General features: G+C 40.7%; 1 protein-coding gene across 5 annotated transcripts in view; it reads right to left on the bottom strand.

Moving 5' to 3' along the window:
• The window catches only part of ARAF (A-Raf proto-oncogene, serine/threonine kinase), a 56,081-nt gene that overhangs the window by 4,352 nt on the left and 23,960 nt on the right, over positions 1-27,769 (bottom strand). The window contains exons 1-13 of one of the 5 annotated variants that reach the window (XM_075185503.1): positions 20,984-21,089; positions 7,721-7,775; positions 6,865-7,114; positions 6,412-6,515; positions 5,505-5,607; positions 5,255-5,406; positions 4,990-5,076; positions 4,762-4,900; positions 2,578-2,605; positions 2,318-2,436; positions 1,686-1,888; positions 1,421-1,597; positions 561-607 (exon numbers count right to left, since the gene is read on the bottom strand). In XM_075185503.1, the coding sequence (XP_075041604.1) occupies positions 561-607; positions 1,421-1,597; positions 1,686-1,888; positions 2,318-2,436; positions 2,578-2,605; positions 4,762-4,900; positions 4,990-5,076; positions 5,255-5,406; positions 5,505-5,607; positions 6,412-6,515; positions 6,865-7,107 (1,402 nt within the window). In that variant the 5' untranslated portion in view covers positions 7,108-7,114; positions 7,721-7,775; positions 20,984-21,089. Of the gene's footprint in view, positions 1-560; positions 608-1,420; positions 1,598-1,685; positions 1,889-2,317; positions 2,437-2,577; positions 2,606-4,761; positions 4,901-4,989; positions 5,077-5,254; positions 5,407-5,504; positions 5,608-6,411; positions 6,516-6,864; positions 7,115-7,720; positions 9,467-9,496; positions 9,616-20,900; positions 20,959-20,983; positions 21,090-27,769 lie in introns of those variants that run through there. The other 4 variants (XM_075185505.1, XM_075185507.1, XM_075185506.1 and 1 more) reach the window with 4 other exon arrangements.

Below are 27,769 nucleotides of genomic sequence, written 5' to 3'. Positions count from 1 at the left end.
TGGACCTCGTTTCCCACAACAGAATCGTTAACGAGGAAGCGGTAATTATTGTGAGGTTGTAATAATAGAGCTATACCTTTGTGGTGTACAGAGTAAAGGATTACAACGTTATACATTAGTGTAAGACACGTACACACTTTCGATGGCAGATTATTCATTGTTCAGCAGTTAGATGGGTTGGTAAGAATCTGTAGACATTTGTAAACCCTCTAATAATTCCCAGACATATGGGGAGGTTCAGTTCAGAGTGTTGTCCAACCGGACACCACCAGGAACCTCCGCTCATTTCCCTGCGCAGCTCTATAGGGTGCGAGGAAAAATCAGCAGAGATTTCAGCCAAGACATCGCCTCGGAGCGTCTCCCAACTGAATCTTTCCCAGTCAGTAACTTATCCGTAAGCTTCTTTATAGCGCGCGGAGGGACCGTACACAGCGGCAGTAACAAGCAGCCCTGTGTCGGATCTCCAAGTAAAACATTACAGATGTAATGTGAGGAGTAGTAGACGAACTCCATAAGGTCTTACAGCAGCACAGACTGTCCTAGATCACGTGGAAGGATACTGTTGGATTTCAGGTCTCTGTGAATGATATTCTTTGCATGGAGGTAACTAGAAATTAAAGATAAGTAAATATGAGTTATAATTGTGCAATTCAATATTTATTTTATACATGTACTTAGAAAGTGCAACAAGGAGGATGAGACCAGGGCGTAAATGTCTCCAATCTTTTAAAAAGAAAAAGTGGAGGTGTTGCCCATAGCAACCTACCAGATTCTAGTTAATATTTATCTAGTATTCTAGAACACGATAACTAGGATCTGATAGGTTGCTCTAACACAGTGATGGTTAACCTGTGACACTCCAGGTGCTTGTGAAACTACAAGTCCCAGCATGCTCTGCCAGCTATCAGCTAGTTATCTACTGGCAAAGCATGCTGGGGCTTGTAGTTTCACAACACCTGGAGTGTCACAGGTTAGCCAACACTGCGTCTAACACCTCCACTTTGTCATTTTAATAATCTTGCCTCTACAAAATTAAACTGCGTCTCTCCACTATGTGTCCGCTCCACAGGGAACGCCCTCATCCCACCCAACTTCTGCTCCTCAAACACTGCCACGTCACTTTGTGAACCCATGGGCTTTGCAGGAGTTCTGCTGTACTACCATAATATTACTCTGCAGGCAGCTGTGATTGTCATTTTTAAAATCTGCAGTAACCTGAGCCAGCCACAAGGTGTCGATGCAGCTGCTGCAGAGGAACAAGGTCTGAACAAGTTCTTGCACAGGCAGATCTAGGAGATAACACACGGAATGCGACAGACTCAGAAGGAGGAAGTTGGCAAAGACTCCGAGAGGTCTGTACACAGCTGAGTAACACAATGTGCATACAACACGGGGGAGGGCTGGGGGGACGGTCACTCACTCCATTCCCTGCGCTGTTTGGCGTGCGATGTCAATCAGCTGGAAAATGTCGAAGCGGGTCTCGATGACATGTAGATGACGGTAGAGGCTGCTCCCCTCGCACCACTGGGTAATTATTGCAAAGTTGGGCCTCGTCATGAAGCCCATGAAGAGCAGAATGTTGACATGACGCGTTTTCCTGGTAACGGCACAAAACTCGATGAGCGTCAGAGACAAATACATTCAGCAGCGCGTCCCGAGGTTTCCCGGGTCCCAGTTTCGCTCACCTGAGAACTTGCATCTCGTTCTTAAAAGCCTGGATTTGTTCTGACGTGGGATTGGTCACTTTCAGAACCTTAACCGCCACGTCGCCGTGCCACTTGCCGCGGAACACGGTGCCGAAGGAGCCTGTGCCGATGCGTTTCAGAACCGTCACCTCACTGGGGTTCACTTCCCAATAGTAGCTAGAATCCCGGTAACCCAACTGTTTCTAGAAGAGACAGGACAGGAAACGTCACAACAGGAAGGAGCCGCCATTTATGTTACCGAAAAAATGGCCACCTCCACTAAAACATACTGGTGCATATGACCTATCCCACCCCCCCTCCCAAAGAGTGTCTATCATCAATTCATCAGTTATCAGGTTGCAGGTCTCTGCAAAGGTTACAGTGATCATGAGGCGAAACAGCAAAGAAAAGTGTTCCTGGAAAGACCTCTGAAACATACTCGCAGACCTGCAAACAAAGGCTGATGTAAAAGTAGCTCCAAAACTGAAAAAAATTTACAAAGAGAGCAGAGGCTGCAGGCTATTGGTGAAATAAAGCATGGTATTTTGGTTTACAATTTTGTGCACTATATTAACTCCCCGATTTCCTAACTAAACATGTTGTCATGAGTCTGTAAAACACGGATCACCCACCACTTTCTTCTTTTCGTCCGAGGCGGAGGTCTTCCGCTCTCTCGCAGGCTCCACGGGCGACTTCACCGGCGGAGACTTACTCCCGAGAGGAACGCCGCTTTTGGGGATTCCGTCACTGGCTGAAACAGGATATAACAATACTGCGTGAATAGAATGCAGGAGCGGTGGAGGCTGCGGGCAGAGGGACTGCAGGATGTATATAATGGGTGTTGGGACTGAGGTTTATAACAGGCCGCTTTGTTGTAATATATTTTACTTACGAGTGATGGCGGAAATCCTCAATGCCTCCTGACAAAGAATGGGAAAAAGGAAAAAAAAACAAAAAACGTATAAAATACAATGAAATGATCATTATTTTCTCTATGTCTGGGATGACCTCTATCGGATAGTATCAGCATGTGCTGGTTCTATACAGAGAGATGCATCACTAAATGGGGTAGAAGAGAGGGGGGTGATGGCAGGTAATACCCCCCCCCCCCATCCAATAACCAAGAATTGTGACACTTGTTCCCATCACTACATAAAACTCATCTAATAAATATAAACTTTAATTTCTGCCAGTGGGCACTTCTATTATTGGAAGGGACAGGTAATGAAGAATAAATATATATTTCCTATAATAGGCAAGGGATGTTTATAGATGTATAACAATGCATTCTGATCTCTTTCTATATCTGTGAGTTCTAGTGTCAATAATTCAGTTTATTATAAGGAATAGTGATCTCCCCTTACTATAATTCTATAGATATTAGAAGTCACCTCGGATAGAACTGCTGCATTCCTCCCACAGCCTCTATATGGTCCCAGAACTCCTTGGTGACCTGTAATATCCATGTACTGTACTGTAGGGAGGGGGCATTATCTCAAATTAAGAGCGATAACAACCCAATACCCAGATAACATCCTCTCTGGGGGTGAGTGAGCATTTTCTCCCTGGGACTATTCCTCGTGTAGCACCAAAAGTGATCAGACAGGGAGGTGCAGAGGATGAATATAATGTGCAATATCGCTATTTATATATAATCATGTAACTGCAGACATCACATACAGAACCTGTGTACCAGAAAACATTCTCCAAATTATGTAATATATCAACTTGCAGTCACTAGAGCTGCCACAATGCCATCATCCCCTATACCCAACCATACATAGGGTGCCCGTACATTTTGAAATGATCAATTGACAACTACACAATCATAAAATACACCCTGAACATAAATTAAGGTCCTAAATAAGTTAAGACCCTTATAAGAAGCGTCTCAGGAGACTGAACTATGAAAAAACAAACATTGCAAGTTACAAACTCACTCTGGGTCAAACCAAAACATAGACATCCCTGCTAGTCCCACCCTGGGTCATACCAACCACAGACATCCAAGCTAGTCCCTCCCTGGGTCACACCAACCACAGACATCCCAGCTAGTCCCACCCTGGGTCACACCAACCACAGATATCCCAGCTAGTCCCACCCTGGGTCATACCAACCACAGACATCCCAGCTAGTCCCACCCTGGGTCATACCAACCACAGACATCCCAGCTAGTCCCACCCTGGGTCATACCAACCACAGACATCCCAGCTAGTCCCACCCTGGGTCACACCAATCACAGACATCCCAGCTAGTCCCACCCTGGGTCATACCAACCACAGACATCCCAGCTAGTCCCACCCTGGGTCATACCAACCACAGACATCCCAGCTAGTCTCCTCCTGGGTCATACCAACCACAGACATCCCAGCTAGTCTCCTCCTGGGTCATACCAACCACAGACATCCCAGCTAGTCCCACCTTGGGTCATACCAACCACAGACATCCCAGCTAGTCTCCTCCTGGGTCATACCAACCACAGACATCCCAGCTAGTCTCCTCCTGGGTCATACCAACCACAGACATCCCAGCTAGTCCCACCTTGGGTCATACCAACCACAGACATCCCAGCTAGTCTCCTCCTGGGTCATACCAACCACAGACATCCCAGCTAGTCCCACCTTGGGTCATACCAACCACAGACATCCCAGCTAGTCTCCTCCTGGGTCATACCAACCACAGACATCCCAGCTAGTCCCACCTTGGGTTATACCAACCACAGACATCCCAGCTAGTCCCACCCTGGGTCATACCAACCACAGACATCCCAGCTAGTCCCACCCTGGGTCATACCAACCACAGACATCCCAGCTAGTCCCACCCTGGGTCATACCAACCACAGACATCCCAGCTAGTCCCACCCTGGGTCATACCAACCACAGACCCTACATGTCAGATCCCCAGATAATTTAAAAGGGTCACCAACTGCCTATCTTCATATAGAATATACACAATAGAAATCTTTGTCTATTTACCCTACACATTAAGACATCTAAAGCCGTACTAATGTTCCTGAACAGAAGGGTCTCTGGTTCTAGAACAGTTACAATGATGCACTCCCTCCCTGACAGGGTACCTCAATAATGGAGTTATCCACGGGGCCCGTGGTGCTGTCAATATGAACGTTGGGGGTGGAGGTGGAGCGATGACGTTGCAGAGGTTGCCCCTCGCCGGGAAATGAAAAGGAAGCAGTTCCTGGGTGCTGTGTCCGGGAGCTGCGGGAGGGAGAGATGGAATGGAGGGTGGGAACCACATCAACAAAAATGAGGAGAAGACTATGAACAATGAACGGAGGCCTCATTACCTGGATGGCTGTGGGGTGTAGGGTTCATGGATAATGCCGGGGGAATGTTCGGGGTACATTGAGAAATCTTGATAACTGACTATAGGCCTGGAGGACGACAGACACACAAGAAGCGTTAGGATAATAAGCTGCGGTGACGGAGAATGAGATCTAAGCCGTGTGCGCGGTCTGCCTGCCCTCTACAAACCCATGCATCATAGCGGCTCGTCAGAAGGAGCTGTCCCCAGCATTAACAGGGCAGAGGCCAGATTCGATCTCCACTTACTTGGGCAGTTTGGCCATGTCCACGCAGGCCGTGGGCACCTTGCTGCTGCAGTGCTGGTGAAACTTGTAGCCGCAAGTCTGGCAGCGGAAACCGTGAAACAGAAACTTGAGGCAGAAGTCACAGAACGCCAAGTTAAAATGAGTCTTCCTGACCTGGAGCAAGGGATTGTGGGACAGAGGAAAGTTATCCGGAGGCGGCTGAGACATAAAACACAGCTAGCGGAGAAGACAGTAGTGAGGGGGTTACTTACAAAGTTATGCATGGATAGAGGGACGTCGGCCAGAACTTCCACCATCAGCTCCTCCCCCACCAGCGGCGTAATGTCCGTCTCCCAGTCCGTGAGCGTCTTACGTCTGCAGCAGGAATAAACAGGAGACGGGTTGGAAGATGGGAGCATTGCATTGCGAGAAAAGGCCAAACAAAGTCATAGGACATTATGCACTAAAATGATATAAGAGGGATCATTCAGGAGATGTGTCACCCAGACGCTGTGCAGTCGGCCATGTTGTAGACTGAACCAGGAATCAGTACACTTCCTCATTCAAAAGTCACTTGTTGTCTGTTAATAACTGTCTCTTATCGTGGGGGCAGCCATTTTGTAGCCTGAAACAGTTTCCAGACTGCAGCCAATCACTTCACTCGGAACAAGCGACCTTCACTTCACCCATCAGCGAGGTTCCGAGTGCAAGGGCCGGCCGCATCCACAGTCCACAAAATGGTCTCCTCGCTGGGTGCAGACCACAGGCACGCTCAAATAATTGCATGTTATCTACACCCCATAACGGCCAACAAGACCTTTCCTTTCATTGATCATTATAGAGCAAGTCAGAATAAAGCTAATATTTGTAGCAGCATGGCATTACATAATCCAACGTACCAGATGTGTGAGAGAATGATTATGCCAAGTTCCTACTATGCAGATAATTAAGAGTCTCCACGCTGAGTGACATAAGCCCATATGCTTTACAAAATATTTATAGAAATTTAAAGAAAAAAAAAAAAAAGAAAAAAACATTTTACGAATACAAAATGTCTGATTCCAAATGACGACTATCTATAGCACCTTTTGCTATCGTGTATATATACAGTAAAACCAAAACACATCCTTGTATATCTCCCCCCAAATAAACAAAACACAGCCCCTCATCAGCCTGTACCCATGTAGGAGACGATAGACCGCGCAGCACTGCTGGTTCAAACCGCGCACTTTCAGAGCCTTGTCCAGAGAGTCGTAGACCGTCATCCCAGGCCGGACATTGACCTAGGAGAACGGGAGAAAATGTCTGTAAAACACAAATATACACCCTATCCATCTGGGATCTTATTCTTTCTATGCTGTGACAGGAAGATTTCCTGTCAGAGTTTACGACAAAACCCGATATCACAACTACCAGCACCTTGCACACAAATCGCTCTTCAACCCCGACGTTCATCTGGTTAGACTGCAAGCTCTGTGGCAGGTCCCTGTGTCCTCGTGTGTCTTTGATCTTACTCAATGTATGTGTCCTCTAATTCCTGTTCATCTTAGTTCACCCCCTCCCGGGTTATACTACGCACATACCATAGACAACCTACCATGCTAATAAACAGTTAAACCAACAAACACTCACCACCGTCCTCTGCTGGTTCGGTAGATAGACTTTGACAGTCCCCCCAGACTTGCCCTCCGACAAGGGGGCTTCGCTCACGGATCCCAGTCTGTGGCCATCGTGCTGAGCGGATCCCCGCGCCCCGGGGCTAGGCAGCTCCAAGACCGCTGCCGACAGCATGAGCGCGCTGCCTCTGCCCAGCTCCTGGGATAAAGACCGCAAGGCGCCATTGGCTAGGTTCGATGGTGTGTGGGATCGCTTCATTGGTGCGCTGGAAACAGAACGAACAAAGATTACAGGAAGAGCGAAGCTTTCCATCCAGCAGGAGAGGACGCCTTCCGTCTGCTTTCTCCTCGCTCACCCACTGCCCTACGTTCGCAATCGAGCTGCATGTTTCACATAGAAAAGCTTGTGCATGCCATTTGGTGGAACAATACTGCGGCAGATGGGAAAGAGAAGGGGCTCCGAGGACAGAGAAAGTGGGAGGGGGGGGGGGGGGAGGAATAGACAGCAAGCAGCAACAAGAATGAAGATGAGAGATTGCTTAAACTGTCATATAAATTAGACGGCAATAAGGCAGAGGGGGATAGAGACACAGAAAGCACACAGGGCTTTAAGTTTTAAGCATGGATTTACAATGGGCAAAGGGCACAGATAGTGGTGACATGAAAGACAGAGGTACCCTCTGTCGTATTACTGGAGGTCTCTCCTGACAGTCATTTTGGCACTAGCGACTGGCCTAGAGAAAGCCAGGATCTCGTTTGTCTAGCGGACATCATTATATGACTAGCTGGTCGTGATTAGCACTAGGACATATCTGGAGTCTGTACCGACTGTAACCAGCAGGCACTCACAGGTTCAATGACAGCACTCTTACCTCAATGCCCCGGGGTCTTCACACACCTATCCTCAGGCTCGTCAATCTGCACTACCTGGAGAAGAAACACACAGGTCAGGCTTAGGTGGTTATCATCAGAATCATAACATTTCTATGTCAATAGTTGGCTAAGACACTAAGAATCAGCTTTCGATAAGAGGAGGTAAGTGTGTACCCATCTCCTATACACAATGCAGGCTGCTATTTAGTTGGCTGAACCAAAATTCTGATTCATGTCAAATCATTACGAACCACAAACTGCCAAAATGACATCACTGGTTTCTAGTAATCCGATAGGCTGAATATTGGTCCAACCCACGAAAACACTGCCTCTAGTGTCAAAGGATTCATCAGCCATTGACACCAGTGAAACAGTGCCTCCTAGTGGTGGACGGCTTGGAAAATTGGCCCAATGGTTGCTTGGTTTTACCAAACTTAAACAAACCTCCTCTTAGACGTGGATATACTCTTGTTCTATACAGCAAAAGCCAGATACATTATTAGAACAATTTTTTTTAAATGGATGAAATAATGGACAAATGATCAAACAGTCACCAAATCCTGATATCTAATCTCACGTCACTAACAACGGATTTGACTTTTCCTTTATTCAACAAAATATAAACCAACGTGAAGAAGGCATGGTTGAAAAACTAAGTAACATCTCAAAAGGAAATCTGAGCCAGGGGCTGGCAAACAAGTGCACGTCATTGGTCATTGCAACCACCCTCTATTAAACACCAAGACCTTTGGAGGGTCAGTCTGGAGCATTCGGAGATGCGTTTACACCATCCAAGTAGAGCAGACATCTGCACTAATCTCAGAGAAAAAGTTTGAATGAGTAAGACTGTCACGGAAGGGCAACCAGGAGAACGCCCAAAACAAAGCATTGCGATACGACCTAGGTCTGCAAAATTCAATCTAACCAAAGAAGAAGAATTCAGGGAACCAACAAGACCCAAGTGTAGTGGTCTGGTCTTCATGCACAAAGCCACGTTTGGTGAAGAACCTCATACCAACCATCCAGCGCGGTGGATGACCGGTGATGAATTGGATTATTGTGCAGCCACTAGACCTGGACCCCTCCCAAATTCCCAAGTCAGCATTAAATCCTCATATATCAGAGTATTCTAGAGGAAAAATGTGAAACCAACTTTCTAACAACTGAAGCTTGACCAGAATTGGATCATGAGACAGGACAAGGACTCTCAGCACGTCAGTGAAACTACAAGTGAACGGCGGAAGACAAACAAGGTTTTAGCAATGTCCAGCAATCAAACTCATTGAGATGATGCGGTATGACCGGAGCTGGCAAAACATGTATCAAATAGAATGCAGGAGACTAATAACTAATAACTGGTTCTACAAGATACTTTCCAACACATGGCTTATTATTTGTTACTGAAGACGTACTGACTAAAGTAATATCTGCCATGGTTATGTGTCTCACAAGAGGACTATATAATGGTTAGTTATGTCCCATGTCCGGATTTGTACAAACATAGATCTAGGAAATAGGAGTTATTCCGAGTAAATCAGACACAAAACAAAAACATGACAATTGGCCTCGTCAGATCTACGAATCATCTCAGACTCCCGGGGTTCACACACACCTGAGCATTAAGTTTTTGGAGGCCGGTGGGGGAGCATTGCACCATTTAAACATTAACCCAGAATATTACACAACGGGGGGTTCCCGTTACACCCAGTCTATAGAGGCTTCCACAAAGCCAGGTATGTAATGTACAGGATCAGGGTTATACTTATGGATCACACCCAGAATGTAACGTGCGGCTCACAATACGCTGCGTCCACTGTGCACATCAGGGGTCACAGGTAACATAGTGCAGGCTCTCAAAATTACACTAATAGACAAGAACATTATATAGTATTACAGTACAGTATATATAACCTCCAGCACACACACACATTATATAGTATTACAGTACAGTATATAACCTCCAGCACACACATTATATAGTATTACAGTACAGTATATAACCTCCAGCACACACACATTATATAGTATTACAGTACAGTATATATAACCTCCAGCACACACACACATTATATAGTATTACAGTACAGTATATATAACCTCCAGCACACACACACATTATATAGTATTACAGCACAGTATATAAAACCTCCAGCACACACACATTATATAGTATTACAGCACAGAATATATAACCTTCAGCACACACACACACATTATATAGTATTACAGTACAGTATATATAACCTCCAGCACACACACATTATATAGTATTACAGCACAGTATATATAACCTCCAGCACACACACACATTATATAGTATTACAGTACAGTATATATTACCTCCAGCACACACACACATTATATAGTATTACAGTACAGTATATATTACCTCCAGCACACACACATTATATAGTATTACAGTACAGTATATATAACCTCCAGCACACACACACATTATATAGTATTACAGTACAGTATATATAACCTCCAGCACACACACACACATTATATAGTATTACAGGACAGTATATATAACCTCCAGCACACACACACACACACACACATTATATAGTATTTCAGTACAGTATATATTACCTCCAGCACACACACATTATATAGTATTACAGTACAGTATATATAACCTCCAGCACACACACACATTATATAGTATTACAGTACAGTATATATAACCTCCAGCACACACACGCATTATATAGTATTACAGTACAGTATATATAACCTCCAGCACACACACATTATATAGTATTACAGCACAGAATATATAACCTCCAGCACACACACACATTATATAGTATTACAGCACAGTATATATAACCTCCAGCACACACACACACATTATATAGTATTACAGCACAGTATATATAACCTCCAGCACACACATATTATATTGTATTACAGTACAGTATATATAACCTCCAGCACACAAACATTATATAGTATTACAGTACAGTATATATAACCTCCAGCACACACACACACATTATATAGTATTACAGTACAGTATACATAACCTCCAGCACACACACATTATATAGTATTACAGTACAGTATATATAACCTCCAGCACACACACATTATATAGTATTACAGTACAGTATATATTACCTCCAGCACACACACACATTATATAGTATTACAGGACAGTATATATAACCTCCAGCACACACACATTATATAGTATTACAGTACAGTATATATTACCTCCAGCACACACACACATTATATAGTATTACAGTACAGTATATATAACCTCCAGCACACACATTATATAGTATTACAGTATATATAACCTCCAGCACACACACATTATATAGTATTACAGGACAGTATATATAACCTCCAGCACACACATTATATAGTATTACAGTATATATAACCTCCAGCACACACACATTATATAGTATTACAGGACAGTATATATAACCTCCAGCACACACATTATATAGTAGTACAGTATATATAACCTCCAGCACACACACATTATATAGTATTACAGTACAGTATATATAACCTCCAGCACACACACATTATATAGTATTACAGTACAGTATATATAACCTCCAGCACACACACATTATATAGTATTACAGTACAGTATATATAACCTCCAGCACACACATTATATAGTATTACAGCACAGTATATATAACATCCAGCACACACACATTTTATAGTATTACAGGACAGTATATATAACCTCCAGTACACACACACACACATTATATAGTATTACAGGACAGTATATAAAACCTCCAGCACACACACATTATATAGTATTACAATACAGTATATATAACCTCCAGCACACACACATTATATAGTATTACAGTACAGTATATATAACCTCCAGCACACACACATTATATAGTATTACAGTACAGTATATATAACCTCTAGCATACACACATTATATAGTATTACAGTACAGTATATATAACCTCCAGCACACACATTATATTGTATTACAGTACAGTATATATAACCTCCAGCACACACACATTATATAGTATTACAGGACAGTATATATAACCTCATGCACACACATTATATAGTATTACAGTACAGTATATATAACCTCCAGCACACACACATTATATAGTATTACAGGACAGTATATATAACCTCCAGCACACACACACACACACATTATATAGTATTACAGTACAGTATATATAACCTCCAGCACACACACACACATTATATAGTATTACAGTACAGTATATATAACCTCCAGCACACACACATTATATAGTATTACATTACAGTATAAATATTATCCAGCACACACATTATATAGTATTACAGTACAGTATATATAACCTCCAGCACACACACATTATATAGTATTACAGTACAGTATATAAAACCTCCAGCACACACACATTATATAGTATTACAATACAGTATATATAACCTCCAGCACACACACATTATATAGTATTACAGGACACTATATATATATATATATATATATAACCTCCAGCACACACACATTATATAGTATTACAGTACAGTATATATTACCTCCAGCACACACACATTATATAGTATTACAGGACAGTATATATAACCTCCAGCACACACATTATATAGTATTACAGTATATATAACCTCCAGCACACACACATTATATAGTATTACAGTACAGTATACATAACCTCCAGCACACACACATTATATAGTATTACAGGACAGTATATATAACCTCCAGCACACACATTATATAGTAGTACAGTATATATAACCTCCAGCACACACACATTATATAGTATTACAGTACAGTATATATAACCTCCAGCACACACACATTATATAGTATTACAGTACAGTATATATAACCTCCAGCACACACACATTATATAGTATTACAGTACAGTATATATAACCTCCAGCACACACATTATATAGTATTACAGTACAGTATATATAACCTCCAGCACACACACATTATATAGTATTACAGGACAGTATATATAACCTCCAGCACACACACACACACACACACACATTATATAGTATTACAGTACAGTATATATAACCTCCAGCACACACACACACACATTATATAGTATTACAGTACAGTATATATAACCTCCAGCACACACACATTATATAGTATTACATTACAGTATAAATATTATCCAGCACACACATTATATAGTATTACAGTACAGTATATATAACCTCCAGCACACACACATTATATAGTATTACAGTACAGTATATATAACCTCCAGCACACACACATTATATAGTATTACAGTACAGTATACATAACCTCCAGCACACACACATTATATAGTATTACAGTACAGTATATATAACCTCCAGCACACACACATTATATAGTATTACAGTACAGTATATATAACCTCCAGCACACACACATTATATAGTATTACAGTACAGTATATATAACCTCCAGCACACACACATTATATAGTATTACAGTATATATATATAACCTCCAGCACACACACATTATATAGTATTACAGTATATATAACCTCCAGCACACACACATTATATAGTATTACAGTATAGTATATATAACCTCCAGCACACACACATTATATAGTATTACAGCACAGTATATATAACCTCTAGCACACACACACATTATATAGTACTACAGTACAATATATATCAACTCCAGCACACACACATTATATAGTATTACAGGACAGTATATATAACCTCCAGCACACACACATTATATAGTATTACAGGACAGTATATATATAACCTCCAGCACACACACATTATATAGTATTACAGTACAGTATATATAACCTCCAGCACACACACACATTATATAGTATTACAGTACAGTATATATAACCTCCAGCACACACACATTATATAGTATTACAGTACAGTATACATAACCTCCAGCACACACACATTATATAGTATTACAGGACAGTATATATAACCTCCAGCACACACATTATATAGTATTACAGTATATATAACCTCCACCACACACACATTATATAGTATTACAGTACAGTATATATAACCTCCAGCACACACATTATATAGTATTACAGTACAGTATATATAACCTCCAACACACACATTATATAGTATTACAGTACAGTATATATAACCTCCAGCACACACACATTATATAGTATTACAGGACAGTATATATAACCTCCAGCACACACATTATATAGTATTACAGTATATATAACCTCCAGCACACACACATTATATAGTATTACAGTACAGTATACATAACCTCCAGCACACACACATTATATAGTATTACAGGACAGTATATATAACCTCCAGCACACACATTATATAGTATTACAGTATATATAACCTCCACCACACACACATTATATAGTATTACAGTACAGTATATATAACCTCTAGCATACACACATTATATAGTATTACAGTACAGTATATATAACCTCTAGAACACACACATTATATAGTATTACAGTACAGTATATATAACCTCCAGCACGCACACACACACTATATAGTATTACAGGACAGTATATATAACCTCCAGCACACACACATTATATAGTATTACAGTACAGTATATATATATATAAGCTCCAGCACACACACACATTATATAGTATTACAGTACAGTATATATAACCTCCAGCACACACACATTATACAGTATTACAGGACAGTATATATAACCTCCAGCACACACACATTATACAGTATTACAGGACAGTATATATAACCTCCAGCACACACACATTATATAGTATTACAGCACAGTATATATAACCTCCAGCACACACATTATATAGTATTACAGCACAGTATATATAACCTCCAGCACACACACACATTATATAGTATTACAGCACAGTATATATAACCTCCAGCACACACACACACATTATATAGTATTACAGCACAGTATATATAACCTCCAGCACACACACACACACATTATATAGTATTACAGCACAGTATATATAACCTCCAGCACACACACATTATACAGTATTACAGGACAGTATATATAACCTCCAGCACACACACATTATATAGTATTACAGCACAGTATATATAACCTCCAGCACACACACACACATTATATAGTATTACAGCACAGTATATATAACCTCCAGCACACACACACACATTATATAGTATTACAGCACAGTATATATAACCTCCAGCACACACACACACATTATATACTATTACAGTACAGTATATATAACCTCCAGCACACACACACACATTATATAGTATTACAGCACAGTATATATAACCTCCAGCACACACACACACATTATATAGTATTACAGCACAGTATATATAACCTCCAGCACACACACACACATTATATAGTATTACAGCACAGTATATATAACCTCCAGCACACACACACACATTATATACTATTACAGTACAGTATATATAACCTCCAGCACACACACACACATTATATAGTATTACAGCACAGTATATATAACCTCCAGCACACACACACATTATATAGTATTACAGCACAGTATATATAACCTCCAGCACACACACACATTATATAGTATTACAGCACAGTATATATAACCTCCAGCACACACACACATTATATAGTATTACAGCACAGTACATATAACCTCCAGCACACACACACATTATATAGTATTACAGCACAGTATATATAACCTCCAGCACACACACACATTATATAGTATTACAGCACAGTATATATAACCTCCAGCACACACACACACATTATATAGTATTACAGTACAGTATATATAACCTCCAGCACACACACATTATATAGTATTACAGCACAGTACATATAACCTCCAGCACACACACACACACACACACATTATATAGTATTACAGTACAGTATATATAACCTCCAGCACACACACACACACATTATATAGTATTACAGTACAGTATATATAACCTCCAGCACACACACACATTATATAGTATTACAGTACAGTATATATAACCTCCAGCACACACACACATTATATAGTATTACAGTACAGTATATATAACCTCCAGCACACACACACACATTATATAGTATTACAGTACAGTATATATAACCTCCAGCACACACACACATTATATAGTATTACAGTACAGTATATATAACCTCCAGCACACACATTATATAGTATTACAGTACAGTATATATAACCTCCAGCACACACACACATTATATAGTATTACAGTACAGTATATATAACCTCCAGCACACACACACATTATATATTACAGCACAGTATATATAACCTCCAGCACACACACACATTATATATTACAGCACAGTATATATAACCTCCAGCACACACACATTATATAGTATTACAGTACAGTATATATAACCTCCAGCACACACACACACACATTATATAGTATTACAGCACAGTACATATAACCTCCAGCACACACACACATTATATAGTATTACAGTACAGTATATATGACCTCCAGCACACACACACACACACACACACACACACATTATATAGTATTACAGTACAGTATATATAACCTCCAGCACACACACATTATACAGTATTACAGTACAGTATATATAACCTCCAGCACACACACACACACACACACACACACATTATATAGTATTACAGTACAGTATATATAACCTCCAGCACACACACACATTATATAGTATTACAGTACAGTATATATAACCTCCAGCACACACACACACATTATATAGTATTACAGTACAGTATATATAACCTCCAGCACACACACATTATATAGTATTACAGTACAGTATATATAACCTCCAGCACACACACACACACACACACATTATATAGTATTACAGTACAGTATATATAACCTCCAGCACACACACACACATTATATAGTATTACAGTACAGTATATATAACCTCCAGCACACACACACACATTATATAGTATTACAGTACAGTATATATAACCTCCAGCACACACATTATATAGTATTACAGTACAGTATATATAACCTCCAGCACACACACACATTATATAGTATTACAGTACAGTATATATAACCTCCAGCACACACACACATTATATATTACAGCACAGTATATATAACCTCCAGCACACACACACATTATATATTACAGCACAGTATATATAACCTCCAGCACACACACATTATATAGTATTACAGTACAGTATATATAAACTCCAGCACACACACACATTATATAGTATTACAGTACAGTATATATAACCTCCAGCACACACACATTATATAGTATTACAGCACAGTATATATAACCTCCAGCACACACACACACACACACATTATATAGTATTACAGTACAGTATATATAACCTCCAGCACACACACACATTATATAGTATTACAGCACAGTATATATAACCTCCAGCACACACACACATTATACAGTATTACAGCACAGTATATATATCCTCCAGCACACACACACATTATACAGTATTACAGTACAGTATATATAACCTCCAGCACACACACACACATTATATAGTATTACAGTACAGTATATATCACCTCCAGCACACACACACATTATATAGTATTACAGTACAGTATATATAACCTCCAGCACACACACATTATATAGTATTACAGTACAGTATATATAACCTCCAGCACACACATTATATAGTATTACAGTACAGTATATATAACCTCCAGCACACACATTATATAGTATTACAGTACAGTATATATAACCTCCAGCACACACATTATATAGTATTACAGTACAGTATATATAACCTCCAGCACACACACTATATAGTATTACAATACAGTATATACAACCTCCAGCACACACACACACACATTATATAGTATTACAGTACAGTATATATAACCTCCAGCACACACACACATTATATAGTATTACAGCACAGTATATATAACCTCCAGCACACACACACATTATACAGTATTACAGTACAGTATATATAACCTCCAGCACACACACACATTATATAGTATTACAGTACAGTATATATCACCTCCAGCACACACACACATTATATAGTATTACAGTACAGTATATACAACCTCCAGCACACACACATTATATAGTATTACAGTACAGTATATATAACCTCCAGCACACACACATTATATAGTATTACAGTACAGTATATATAACCTCCAGCACACACACACACACATTATATAGTATTACAGTACAGTATATATAACCTCCAGCACACACACATTATATAGTATTACAGTACAGTATATATAACCTCCAGCACACACACATTATATAGTATTACAGCACAGTATATATAACCTCCAGCACACACACACATTATATAGTATTACAGGACAGTATATATAACCTCCAGCACACACATTATATAGTATTACAGTACAGTATATATAACCTCCAGCACACACATTATATAGTATTACAGTACAGTATATATAACCTCCAGCACACACACTATATAGTATTACAGTACAGTATATACAACCTCCAGCACACACACACACACACACACATTATATAGTATTACAGTACAGTATATATAACCTCCAGCACACACACACATTATATAGTATTACAGCACAGTATATATAACCTCCAGCACACACACACATTATACAGTATTACAGTACAGTATATATCACCTCCAGCACACACACACATTATATAGTATTACAGTACAGTATATACAACCTCCAGCACACACACATTATATAGTATTACAGTACAGTATATATAACCTCCAGCACACACACATTATATAGTATTACAGTACAGTATATATAACCTCCAGCACACACATTATATAGTATTACAGGACAGTATATATAACCTCCAGCACACACATTATATAGTATTACAGTACAGTATATATAACCTCCAGCACACACACACACACATTATATAGTATTACAGTACAGTATATATAACCTCCAGCACACACACATTATATAGTATTACAGTACAGTATATATAACCTCCAGCACACACACACACATTATATAGTATTACAGTACAGTATATATAACCTCCAGCACACACACATTATATAGTATTACAGTACAGTATATATAACCTCCAGCACACACACATTATATAGTATTACAGCACAGTATATATAACCTCCAGCACACACACACACATTATATAGTATTACAGGACAGTATATATAACCTCCAGCACACACACACATTATATAGTATTACAGGACAGTATATATAACCTCCAGCACACACATTATATAGTATTACAGTACAGTATATATAACCTCCAGCACACACACATTATATAGTATTACAGTACAGTATATATAACCTCCAGCACACACACATTATATAGTATTACAGTACAGTATATATAACCTCCAGCACACACATTATATAGTATTACAGGACAGTATATATAACCTCCAGCACACACATTATATAGTATTACAGTACAGTATATATAACCTCCAGCACACACATTATATAGTATTACAGGACAGTATATATAACCTCCAGCACACACATTATATAGTATTACAGTACAGTATATATAACCTCCAGCACACACACACACATTATATAGTATTACAGTACAGTATATATAACCTCCAGCACACACACATTATATAGTATTACAGTACAGTATATATATAACCTCCAGCACACACACATTATATAGTATTACAGCACAGTATATATAACCTCCAGCACACACACACATTATATAGTATTACAGGACAGTATATATAACCTCCAGCACACACATTATATAGTATTACAGTACAGTATATATAACCTCCAGCACACACACATTATATAGTATTACAGTACAGTATATATAACCTCCAGCACACACACATTATATAGTATTACAGTACAGTATATATAACCTCCAGCACACACACATTATATAGTATTACAGTACAGTATATATAACCTCCAGCACACACATTATATAGTATTACAGTACAGTATATATAACCTCCAGCACACACACATTATATAGTATTACAGTACAGTATATATAACCTCCAGCACACACACACATTATATAGTATTACAGTACAGTATATATAACCTCCAGCACACACACATTATATAGTATTACAGTACAGTATATATAACCTCCAGCACACACACACACATTATACAGTATTACAGCACAGTATATATAACCTCCAGCACACACACATTATATAGTATTACAGTACAGTATATATAACCTCCAGCACACACACATTATATAGTATTACAGGACAGTATATATAACCTCCAGCACACACATTATATAGTATTACAGTACAGTATATATAACCTCCAGCACACACACATTATATAGTATTACAGTACAGTATATATAACCTCCAGCACACACATTATATAGTATTACAGCACAGTATATATAACCTCCAGCACACACACACATTATATAGTATTACAGGACAGTATATATAACCTCCAGCACACACATTATATAGTATTACAGTACAGTATATATAACCTCCAGCACACACACATTATATAGTATTACAGTACAGTATATATAACCTCCAGCACACACATTATATAGTATTACAGCACAGTATATATAACCTCCAGCACACACACATTATATAGTATTACAGTACAGTATATATATATAAGCTCCAGCACACACACACATTATATAGTATTACAGCACAGTATATATAACCTCCAGCACACACACATTATATAGTATTACAGTACAGTATATATAACCTCCAGCACACACACATTATATAGTATTACAGTACAGTATATATAACCTCCAGCACACACACATTATACAGTATTACAGTACAGTATATATAACCTCCAGCACACACACATTATATAGTATTACAGTACAGTATATATAACCTCCAGCACACACACATTATATAGTATTACAGTACAGTATATATAACCTCCAGCACACACACATTATATAGTATTACAGTACAGTATATATAACCTCCAGCACACACACATTATATAGTATTACAGTACAGTATATATAACCTCCAGCACACACACATTATACAGTATTACAGGACAGTATATATATAACCTCCAGCACACACATTATATAGTATTACAGTATATATAACCTCCAGCACACACACATTATATAGTATTACAGCACAGTATATATAACCTCCAGCACACACACACACACACATTATATAGTATTACAGCACAGGACGTATAACACGGGGCACAGGCCGCTCCCCGGGATGACGTCACGACGGGCCCGGTCTCACCTGGTGCTCGGAGCCGCCGCCATGTCACACGGAGCGTCCCGGTCCCGCCCCCTCGCTCGCCCATTGCTCCGGGACAGGCGCCTCTGGCTGTTCATTGGTCGGCAGAAACGTTACTCATCCATCCCTGCGCCCCGCCCACTGTGTACTGTGTGAGAGAGGGCGGTAATGACGTCCCAGGAGGGCGGGGCTATACATACCGGTGACGTCATATGAAGACCTGAAGGAGCAGAAATGTTCTGTGTATATAATGTGTGTGTTACACTGTGTGTATAATGTGTGTTACACTGTGTGTATAATGTGTGTGTTACACTGTGTGTATAATGTGTGTGTTACACTGTGTGTATATAATGTGTGTGTTACACTGTGTGTATATAATGTGTGTGTTACACTGTGTGTATAATGTGTGTGCTACACTGTGTGTAATGTGTGTTACACTGTGTGTATATAATGTGTGTGTTACACTGTGTGTATAATGTGTGTGCTACACTGTGTGTAATGTGTGTTACACTGTGTGTATATAATGTGTGTGTTACACTGTGTGTATAATGTGTGTGCTACACTGTGTGTAATGTGTGTTACACTGTGTGTATAATGTGTGTGCTACACTGTGTGTATAATGTGTGTGCTACACTGTGTGTAATGTGTGTTACACTGTGTGTATAATGTGTGTGCTACACTGTGTGTAATGTGTGTTACACTGTGTGTATAATGTGTGTGTTACACTGTGTATAATGTGTGTGTTACACTGTGTGTATATAATGTGTGTGTTACACTGTGTGTATATAATGTGTGTGTTACACTGTGTGTATAATGTGTGTTACACTGTGTGTATAATGTGTGTGTTACACTGTGTGTATAATGTGTGTTACACTGTGTGTATAATGTGTGTGTTACACTGTGTGTATAATGTGTGTGTTACACTGTGTGTGTATATAATGTGTGTGTTACACTGTGTGTATAATGTGTGTTACACTGTGTGTATAATGTGTGTTACACTGTGTGTATATAATGTGTGTGTTACACTGTGTGTATAATGTGTGTGCTACACTGTGTGTAATGTGTGTTACACTGTGTGTATAATGTGTGTGTTACACTGTGTGTATATAATGTGTGTGTTACACTGTGTGTATATAATGTGTGTGTTACACTGTGTGTATAATGTGTGTTACACTGTGTGTATAATGTGTGTGTTACACTGTGTGTATAATGTGTGTTACACTGTGTGTATAATGTGTGTGTTACACTGTGTGTATAATGTGTGTGTTACACTGTGTGTATAATGTGTGTGTTACACTGTGTGTGTATATAATGTGTGTGTTACACTGTGTGTATAATGTGTGTGTTACACTGTGTGTGTATATAATGTGTGTGTTACACTGTGTGTATAATGTGTGTTACACTGTGTGTATAATGTGTGTTACACTGTGTGTATATAATGTGTGTGTTACACTGTGTGTGTATATAATGTGTGTGTTACACTGTGTGTATAATGTGTGTTACACTGTGTGTATAATGTGTGTGTTACACTGTGTGTGTATATAATGTGTGTGTTACACTGTGTGTGTATATAATGTGTGTGTTACACTGTGTGTATAATGTGTGTTACACTGTGTGTATAATGTGTGTGTTACACTGTGTGTATATAATGTGTGTGTTACACTGTGTGTACAATGTGTGTGTTACACTGTGTGTATAATGTGTGTGTTACACTGTGTGTATAATGTGTGTGTTACACTGTGTGTATATTGTGTGTGTTACACTGTGTGTATATAATGTGTGTGTTACACTGTGTGTACAATGTGTGTGTTACACTATGTGTATAATGTGTGTGTTACACTGTGTGTATATAATGTGTGTGTATAATGTGTGTGTTACACTGTGTGTATAATGTGTGTGTTACACTGTGTATAATGTGTGTGTTACACTGTGTGTATATAATGTGTGTGTTACACTGTGTGTATACAATGTGTGTGTTACACTGTGTATAATGTGTGTGTTACACTGTGTGTATATAATGTGTGTGTTACACTGTGTATAATGTGTGTGTTACACTGTGTGTATATAATGTGTGTGTTACACTGTGTGTATTACACTGTGTGTATATAATGTGTGTGTTACACTGTGTATAATGTGTGTGTTACACTGTGTGTATATAATGTGTGTGTTACACTGTGTGTATATAATGTGTGTGTTACACTGTGTGTATAATGTGTGTGTTACACTGTGTGTATAATGTGTGTGTTACACTGTGTGTGTATATAATGTGTGTGTTACACTGTGTGTACAATGTGTTTGTTACACCGTGTGTATAATGTGTGTGTTACACTGTGTGTGTATAATGTGTGTGTTACACTGTGTGTGTTACACCGTGTGTATAATGTGTGTGTTACACCGTGTGTATAATGTGTGTGTTACACCGTGTGTATAATGTGTGTGTTACACTGTGTGTGTATAATGTGTGTGTTACACTGTGTGTGTATAATGTGTGTGTTACACTGTGTGTGTTACACCGTGTGTATAATGTGTGTGTTACACCGTGTGTATAATGTGTGTGTGTTACACTGTGTGTATATAATGTGTGTGTTACACTCTGTGTATATAATGTGTGTGTTACACTGTGTGTATAATGTGTGTGTTACACTGTGTGTATAATGTGTGTTACACTGTGTGTATATAATCTGTGTGTATAATGTGTGTGTTACACTCTGTGTATATAATGTGTGTGTTACACTGTGTGTATAATGTGTGTGTTACACTGTGTGTATAATGTGTGTGTTACACTGTGTGTATAATGTGTGTTACACTGTGTGTATATAATCTGTGTGTATAATGTGTGTGTTACACTGTGTGTATAATGTGTGACCCCGTGGTCTACCCCAATACTACACTGTGACCCCAGGGGTGTCACCAATACTACACTGTGACCCCAGGGGTGTCCCCAATACTACACTGTGACCCCGTGGGTGTCCCCAATACTACACTGTGACCCCAGGGGTGTCCCCAACATTACACTGCGACCCCGGGGGTCTAACCTAACTCTACACTGCGACCCTGTGGTCTACCCCAATACTACACTGTGACCCCGGGGGTCTCCACCAATACTACACTGTGACTCCGGGGGTCTCCACCAATACTTCACTGTGACCCCATGGGTGTCCCCAATACTACACTGTGACCCCGGGGTTGTCCACCAATACTACACCGTGACCCCAGGGGTGTCCCCAACATTACACTGCGACCCAGGGGGTGTCACCTAACACTACACTGTGACCCTGTGGTCTACCCCAATACTACACTGTGACTCCGGGGATCTCCACCAATACTACACTGTGACTCCGGGGGTCTCCACCAATACTACACTGTGACCCCGGGGGTGTCCCCAATACTACACTGTGACCCCAGGGGTGTCCCCAATACTACACTGTGACCCCGGGGGTCTCCACCAATACTACACTGTGACCCCGTGGTCTACCCCAATACTACACTGTGGCCCCAGGGGTCTCCACCAATACTACACTGTGACCCCGGGGGTGTCCACCAATACTACACTGTGACCCCAGGGGTGTCCTCAACATTACACTGCGACCCTGGGGGTCTCCACCAATACTACACTGTGACCCCGGGGGTCTCCACCAATACTACACTGTGACCCCAGGGGTGTCCTCAACATTACACTGCGACCCCGGGGGTCTCCACCAATACTACACTGTGACCCCAGGGGTGTCCTCAACATTACACTGCGACCCCGGGGGTCTCCACCAATACTACACTGTGACCCCATGGGTGTCCCCAACATTACACTGCGACCCAGGGGGTGTCACCTAACACTACACTGTGACCCCGTGGTCTACCCCAATACTACACTGTGACCCCAGGGGTGTCCCCAACATTACACTGCGACCCAGGGGGTGTCACCTAACACTACATTGTGACCCCGTGGTCTACCCCAATACTACACTGTGACCCCAGGGGCGTCCCCAACATTACACTGCGACCCAGGGGGTGTCACCTAACACCACACTGTGACCCCGTGGTCTACCCCAATACTACACTGTGACCCCAGGGGTGTCCCCAACATTACACTGCGACCCAGGGGGTGTCACCTAACACTGTACTGTGAGCCCGGGGGTCTACCCCTAACATCACACAGCAACCCCGGGGGTCTACCCCAATACTACACTGTGACCCCAGGGGTCTCCACCAATACTACACTGTGATCCCGGGGGTCTCCACCAATACTACACTGTGACCCCAGAGGTGTCCCCAACATTACACTGCGACCCCGGGGGTGTCACCTAACACTACATTGTGACCCCGTGGTCTACCCCAATACTACACTGTGACCCCAGGGGCGTCCCCAACATTACACTGCGACCCAGGGGTGTCACCTAACACCACACTGTGACCCCGTGGTCTACCCCAATACTACACTGTGACCCCAGGGGTGTCCCCAACATTACACTGCGACCCAGGGGGTGTCACCTAACACTGTACTGTGAGCCCGGGGGTCTACCCCTAACATCACACAGCAACCCCGGGGGTCTACCCCAATACTACACTGTGACCCCAGGGGTCTCCACCAATACTACACTGTGATCCCGGGGGTCTCCACCAATACTACACTGTGACCCCAGAGGTGTCCCCAACATTACACTGCGACCCCGGGGGTCTCTACCAATACTACACTGTGGCCCCGGGGGTCTCCACCAATACTACACTGTGACCCCGTGTTCTACCCCAATACTACACTGTGACCCCGGGGGTCTCCCCAACATTACACAGCAACCCCGGGGGTGTCACCTAACACTACAATGTGACCCCGTGGTCTACCCCAATACTACACTGTGACCCCGGGTGGTCTCCCCAACATTACACAGCAACCCTGGGGGTCTATCCGCAACACTATACTGTGAGCCCGGGGGTCTCCCCAACATTACACTGTGACCCCGTGGTCTACCCCAAATTACATTATAACCTAGTGGGTCTCTCCCCCAAATTACATTGTAACCCAGGGGGTCTCCACCTGAGACATGTCCAGAGGTACATGATACTGTAGCACATGGGGTCTCATCACATTACACTATAATCCAGAGGGTCTCTCTCTGAGACACGTCCAGGGGGTACATAATACTGTAACCCCGGGGGTGTCTCCCTGAAGCACAGTATTTCAGTATTTACATATTGGACTCACCACGGAGACCTGGGAGAAACAGAAGAGGTTGGTCCAGGCCCGTAACTAGGTTGTGCTATAGGGGCAATCACCCAGGACACAAAGCTGAAGAGGGTGCAGGATAATGAATAGTTTATGTTAATTTCGTTTCAGTTGGAAGCTAATGGGCATCAGTTTTCCTTTTTGCCCCCAGGCGCAATACAGACTCATATCACATGTATTATATGGTATATGTATTATTTACACGTCTTAGGCGGTAGGAACATTTTTGACAATAAATTCCAGACATTTGTACAATGGGTGACCTTTATGAAAACTGGTTCAGGGCGAAAAATGCAGATTAGAAAATGAATGTAAATGTCTGATTCATTGCTATGGGTTAGGTTGCAACTGTTTGCTTTAGTGACCTGTGTGGTTATGTCACTATCTCCCCAATACCAAACCTTGCTGCAGGTGCATCCAGAAAGCTGGGGGATTAGTAAGATACAAAATATCACCTTCATCAGGCCAGTATATAGTGCAGAACCCTGTACTGTATATACAGTATCCTCCAGTGTACAGTACACATATATTATACCCTGGTGTACAGTACATATACAGTATCCTCCAGTGTACAGTACACATATATTATACCCTGGTGCACAGTACATATACAGTATCCTCCAGTGTACAGTACACATATATTATACCCTGGTGCACAGTACATATACAGTATCCTCCAGTGTACAGTACACATATATTATACCCTGGTGCACAGTACATATACAGTATCCTCCAGTGTACAGTACACATATATTATACCCTGGTGCACAGTACATATACAGTATCCTCCAGTGTACAGTACACATATATTATACCCTGGTGTACAGTACATATACAGTATCCTCCAGTGTACAGTACACATATATTATACCCTGGTGCACAGTACATATACAGTATCCTCCAGTGTACAGTACACATATATTTATACCCTGGTGTACAGTACATATACAGTATCCTCCAGTGTACAGTACACATATATTATACCCTGGTGCACAGTACATATACAGTATCCTCCAGTGTACAGTACACATATATTATACCCTGGTGTACAGTACATATACAGTATCCTCCAGTGTACAGTACACATATATTATACCCTGGTGCACAGTACATATACAGTATCCTCTAATGTACAGTACACATATATTATACCCTGGTGCACAGTACATATATAGTATCCTCTAGTGTACAGTACACATATATTATACCCTGGTGCACAGTACATATACAGTATCCTCCAGTGTACAGTACACATATATTATACCCTGGTGTACAGTACATATACAGTATCCTCCAGTGTACAGTACACATATATTATACCCTGGTGCACAGTACATATACAGTATCCTCTAGTGTACAGTACACATATATTATACCCTGGTGCACAGTACATATACAGTATCCTCCAGTGTACAGTACACATATATTATACCCTGGTGCACAGTACATATACAGTATCCTCCAGTGTACAGTACACATATATTATACCCTGGTGCACAGTACATATACAGTATCCTCCAGTGTACAGTACACATATATTATACCCTGGTGTACAGTACATATACAGTATCCTC

Source organism: Mixophyes fleayi, chromosome 9 (assembly GCF_038048845.1).
Source record: "Mixophyes fleayi isolate aMixFle1 chromosome 9, aMixFle1.hap1, whole genome shotgun sequence".
In the NCBI taxonomy this organism is placed as follows: domain Eukaryota; kingdom Metazoa; phylum Chordata; class Amphibia; order Anura; family Limnodynastidae; genus Mixophyes; species Mixophyes fleayi.
This window is presented reverse-complemented; position numbering and strand designations above follow the sequence as displayed.